Source organism: Salmo trutta, chromosome 26, assembly GCF_901001165.1.
Source record: "Salmo trutta chromosome 26, fSalTru1.1, whole genome shotgun sequence".
Lineage (NCBI taxonomy): Eukaryota > Metazoa > Chordata > Actinopteri > Salmoniformes > Salmonidae > Salmo > Salmo trutta.
This window is the reverse complement of record NC_042982.1, coordinates 44,878,991-44,884,901: the sequence shown is the minus strand read 5'-3', so window position 1 is coordinate 44,884,901 and position 5,911 is coordinate 44,878,991. Positions and strand designations below refer to the sequence as shown.

General features: G+C 44.3%; 1 protein-coding gene across 2 annotated transcripts in view; it reads right to left on the bottom strand.

The window, feature by feature from the left end:
- The window catches only part of mlnr (motilin receptor), a 6,729-nt gene extending 2,404 nt beyond the window's left edge, over window positions 1-4,325 (bottom strand). Inside the window, exons 1-3 of one of the 2 annotated variants that reach the window (XM_029716054.1) lie at window positions 4,248-4,325; window positions 3,604-3,813; window positions 2,803-3,394 (exon numbers count right to left, since the gene is read on the bottom strand). In XM_029716054.1, the coding sequence (XP_029571914.1) occupies window positions 2,803-3,394; window positions 3,604-3,792 (781 nt within the window). In that variant the 5' untranslated portion in view covers window positions 3,793-3,813; window positions 4,248-4,325. Of the gene's footprint in view, window positions 1-2,802; window positions 3,395-3,603; window positions 3,836-4,247 lie in introns of those variants that run through there. The other variant, XM_029716055.1, reaches the window with a different exon arrangement.
- Window positions 4,326-5,911: the final 1,586 nt, after the last annotated feature.

Here is a 5,911-nt window from a genome sequence, read left to right as displayed (position 1 = left end):
GACATGGTATCTGCTGTGCACTGTGGTTGTCTAGCCAATTCATATAGACGCAGATACAGTAAATAATGGCAGGCTACTGATGAACACCCATGATTCATGATTCCAGTAGAACACGACAGGACTATAAATCAAAGGACTACAAATCAAGTTGATAGGCTATGTAGGCAATCAATGGACATCATTTGTTCTACTAAACAGGCTTTTAGAGTCATTTTTAGGTCACACACGGTTTTTCTCCTTGCAGTGAACAGTTAATATCATCAGGGTTTTGTTCTGACATTAAAAACAAACTTATACTACAGTATTGTTGAATACTCGTTTCTGATTGGCTTTAAGGGCATTCTAGAGCGTGCATTATTTAAGTGATAATGCCAGAGAAGGCAGTGATTGGAGGAGATATCGGCACGGTTTGTTGGCCCTCGTCTTCGTCACACCCGCGCCAATATCTCCTCCAATCACTGCCTTCTCTGGCATTATCACTTTTACACAACGGGTTACCAAACATATTCAAATAATGATGAATTATTTGGATGAATTTATTTATACTATTTCATCCTTCCACGAGATATAGTCCCGACAACAAATCTAGGGTCGCTACCGAAGCCGGCTGGTCGTTAGTTCTATCGGTTCGGTTACAAGAAAATGACGACCCAGTTGTTCAGTCTTTTTGTTCAGTGTCTATGGACCCAGTCGTTCGTTCTAGAATGTCCCATACTGGCTGGCAACGTTCTTATCACTTGCTTGCTAGCTAGCCAACTACGGCTAATTTACAGTCACGTCAAACAGAGCAACCAGAACAGCAAAGCAACCCTAGATTTGTATCAGGAATATATGTCGTGGAAGGATGAAATAATATGAATAAATTCACCGAAATAAAGTTCATGAAAATATTGTCCAGTATTGTGTGAATATTTTGGTAACCCGTTATAGAAAAGTGATAATGCTCGAGAAGCCGATGTTTGGAGAATATATTAGGCATGGGACTACATCGAAATAAAGCATGGTACATTTTCATAGTAGATTTCAATGGCTATAGTTCCATTTTACATGGTCTGTGTTTGATCTGCTTTTTGAAAGCAAAAGTCCAATTGAAAATATGGTTGAATTCTATTTTCCATAATAACAAACTAGGACAGATGGTTAATATTCAAAGTGATCTCGTCCTAATGAACAGTGTTAACGAGATAGCACTACGCCAGGAAAAATTCAACATCATCATTAGCTCATTGTTATGGATGTATTCAAACCAATGTCACTAGAAAACAGCTTAAACAAACCCAAACGTAGCTACTTCGCTGTTATTCTGGCTGCAGAGGTCGTGACTGTGTTGATCCCTTACATAATGACATGCTGGAAATAGAAAAACATCTTGAAGGACAGCCTACACACTATGGAGACGGACTGTGTTATGTGATGGACAGCGTACACACTATGGAGACGGACTGTGTTATGTGAGAGACAGCCTACACACTATGGAGACGGACTGTGTTATGTGATGGACAGCCTACACACTATGGAGACGGACTGTGTTATGTGATGGACAGCGTACACACTATGGAGACGGACTGTGTTATGTGATGGACAGCCTACACACTATGGAGACGGACTGTGTTATGTGATGGACAGCGTACACACTATGGAGACGGACTGTGTTATGTGAGAGACAGCGTACACACTATGGAGACTGTGTTATGTGATGGACAGCGTACACACTATGGAGACTGTGTTATGTGATGGACAGCGTACACACTATGGAGACTGTGTTATGTGATGGACAGCGTACACACTATACGGACTGTGTTATGTGAGAGACAGCGTACACACTATGGAGACTGTGTTATGTGAGAGACAGCGTACACACTATGGAGATGGACTGTGTTATGTGATGGACAGCGTACACACTATACGGACTGTGTTATGTGAGAGACAGCGTACACACTATGGAGATGGACTGTGTTATGTGAGAGACAGCGTACACACTATACGGACTGTGTTATGTGAGAGACAGCGTACACACTATATGGACTGTGTTATGTGAGAGACAGCGTACACACTATACGGACTGTGTTATGTGAGAGACAGCGTACACACTATACGGACTGTGTTATGTGAGAGACAGCGTACACACTATACGGACTGTGTTATGTGAGAGACAGCGTACACACTATACGGACTGTGTTATCTGAGAGACAGCGTACACACTATGGAGACGGACTGTGTTATGTGACACACTATGTCTAGTGGTGGATTAAGCTGTGGGCACAAATACTATATTAAACCAAATGTACTGTAGTTAATATAAACTGTAATACTACTATTAACTGTAGTTAATATTAACTGTAATACTATTAACATATAAACTGTAATACTACTATTAACTGTAGTTAATATAAACTATAATACTACTATTAACTGTAGTTAATATAAACTATAATACTACTATTAACTGTAGTTAATATAAACTGTAATACTATTATTAACTGTATTTAATATAAACTATAATAATAATTAGCTGTGTTTGTTTCCTCTTATTTGAGTTTTGCTGCTGGATTAAAAGATGTATGTTTCTGATATCACCTCAAAAATACTGTCAACAACTGCTATTTTCCAACTGATTTAACACAGTGATTCATGTTTCCAGAAAATGAACGACAGGGTGTCCTGAAGAAGCATCATTTTCTCCTGGAGGTAAAGTCTTGGAAAAAACATTTGACCTCAAGACAACCTTTGAAATTACACCTAATCCTCAGTACACTCACATCCTAGTATAAAAACAGGAAGGTCACCGTGACCGTCACTCACCCAGTATTTTGACGGTCTGCCTATGAGACCTTTTCCGGGTCATGGCATTTGGACCCTGCAGGTCGTTCTTACTCTTCCACAGCTTCCGTCCAATGGAACCGTAGAGGAACACCAGACAGAACATGGGACAGAGGAAATAGGTAGTGGAAACCCAGATCATTGTGTGCAGCTGCCCTGACCTGATGGCATAGTTGGTATGTTTACACTGTCTCGTACTGTAGTCCGGGTATGTGTCGTTGTCATACTCCACCCCCACCAGAAACAGCATGGGGGCAGCAGAGAGCAGAGCGAAGGTCCATAGAGCCATAATGATGTACTGCACCCTGCGTTTGGTCACCACAACTTTAGCTCTGAGGGGGAAACAGATGGCCAGGTATCGCTCCATGCTGAGGGCGGTGATGTGGAGGATGGTGGCGTAAGTACAGCCCTCGAAGACGTAGTGGAACAGACGACACGCCACCTCCCCAAACAACCAGGGGACGTACTTCCACAGACGGTAGAGGTCAAAGGGCAGGCAGAGGAAGATGAGGAGGTCGGACACAGCCATGGAGGACAGGTACAGGTTAGTGGTGGTCTTCATATCCGTGAAGCGCTAGGGGGAAGAACAAGAAGAACAAGAAGAAGAAGAACAAGAAGAACAAGAAGAACAAGAAGAACAAGAAGAACAACAACAAGAAGAATATTTAATTAATCCATCCATCCTTAAAATTGCCGGGCCACTCCAGACCTGTCTGACATGGAATTTGGAGCTCCTCCTTCCTTCCTTCCCCCATTGGCCGGTTCTCTAACCCGCTTCCTTACCTGGATGATGAGGATAGTCATAGTGTTTCCCAACACACCGACCAGGAAGAGGAGGAGACAGATGATGGTAACAGGGATGAGGGTGGAGGTGGGGAACAGGGAGCCTTCGTAATGGTGGTCATCAACCTCCATGTCGTTCGCAGGCCGAGGGGGAGGGAGGAGATCCGACTGGGGTCTGGACCACGGCATCAGGGCACCGCGAGAGACTGACTGGCGAGAGGAAAGGAGAGAGAGAGGAAAGGAGAGAGAGAGGAAAGGAGAGAGAGGAAAGGAGAGAGAGAGGAAAGGAGAGGAAAGGAGAGAGAGAAAAGCAAGATGAAAGATAGAGGACAAAAGACAGGAGAGAAGAGAGAGGGGAGAGACAGGCAAAAACACAGGCAGAGAGACAGACAGGCAGAGAGAGAGAGAGAGAGAGAGAGAGAGAGACAGACAGACAGTCAAGCAGCGAGACAGGCAGAGAGAGCAAGAAAGATGTCTTCCTATGGAACAGGTCTCTGTTGAAAAAATATATTTTTCAATCTCAGCATGATTGATCAATAAGTTATTAATCTTAAAACTCACCGGCATTATAAATCAACAAGTAATGAAAATGTGAAGAGGCCAAACACGGATAAGAAAACCAAGAATGAGATAATCTTCTTTACCTCTGAAGTGAATCCTCTTGTGTTTTATATACTCTCTAGTCTTTAGAGAGGGCTCTCTGTCCCTGGTGCCGTGTGGGTAGAAGGGAGAGAGGAAGAACTGAGAGAAAAATGGAGAGGTCTGGAGTGGGACGGAGCTTGATCACATCTCCTCCTCTGCAGGCAGAGTGACAGGGGCAGTTGCTGCGTGTGTGTGTGTGTGTGTGTCAAATAGTGAGGGGGCGGATGAGGGAGATGGAGAGAGGGAGGAGAGAGAGATGGAGGGAGGAGAGAGATGGAGAGAGCGAGCTGAAGGAAATGGAGGGAGAGATGGAGGAGAGAGAGCGAGATGGAGAGAAGGAGGATAAAGAGAAGAGAGAGAGGGAGGGGATGAGAGATGGAGAGATGAAGGAGAAAGATGGAGAGGGATGAGAGATGGAGAGAGGCAGAGATGAAGAGAGGCAGAGATGGAGAGAGGCAGAGATGGAGAGAGGCAGAGATGGAGAGAGGCAGAGATGGAGAGAGGCAGAGATGGAGAGAGGCAGAGATGGAGAGAGGCAGAGATGGAGAGAGGCAGAGATGGAGAGAGGCAGAGATGAAGAGAGGCAGAGATGGAGAGAGGCAGAGATGGAGAGAGGCAGAGATGGAGAGAAAACCTTTATTTGGCCCAAATACTTAAATCATTAAAACAAACTTAAAATTTTATTTTAACAGACTAGAAAGTTAAAATATTGTACAAAAAAACTCTGAACATGAACATGTCTTGATGAAAATGGAAAGGATAAATATGTTTTATGAGAGCACGATAACGTCTGTATGAAAACGACAGTTGAGTGATGTGTGTTTGCTGAACTGTCCGTCTGTATAGGTTGGTGTTATTGGAATATATTTGGGGAGGATGAATGAAAAATGGGCCAAATAAAGGCTACACTGGGGCCTCGTAGACACACCGCTTCACTGGGGCCTCGTAGACAAGCTGCTTCACCGGGGCCTCGTAGACACGTGAGACGAACCCTGGCTGCAGCCCCGATAGCATCCTATTCCCCATAGGATTCAGTGCTATTTTAGATGAGTCCACAACATGTACCAAAAGGTATGACGCAGCCAGTCATTTCAGCGGCAGGAAATGATCAGTCAAAGCTGATGGAACGTAACATATGAGAAAAACAATAAGACGAGGGCTTGGGGAGAGCACCAGGACCATGTCGCCAACTTCACGCCAGGACCAATCAACTAGCAGCTCATAGACAACCCAGGAAATATATTACAACCAGTAACACAGCGTTATGAACAGGGCCATGCAACACAGTTACAACCAGTAACACAGCGTTATGAGCAGGGCCACGCAACACAGTTACAACCAGTAACACAGCGTTATGAACAAGGCCACGCAACACAGTTACAACCAGTAACACAGCGTTATGAACAAGGCCATGCAACACAGTTACAACCAGTAACACAGCGTTATGAACAGGGCCACGCAACACAGTTACAACCAGTAACACAGCGTTATGAACAGGGCCACGCAACACAGTTACAACCAGTAACACAGCGTTATGAGCAGGGCCACGCAACACAGTTACAACCAGTAACACAGCGTTATGAACAGGGCCATGCAACACAGCTACAACCAGTAACACAGCGTTATGAACAGGGCCATGCAACACAGTTACAACCAGTAACACAGC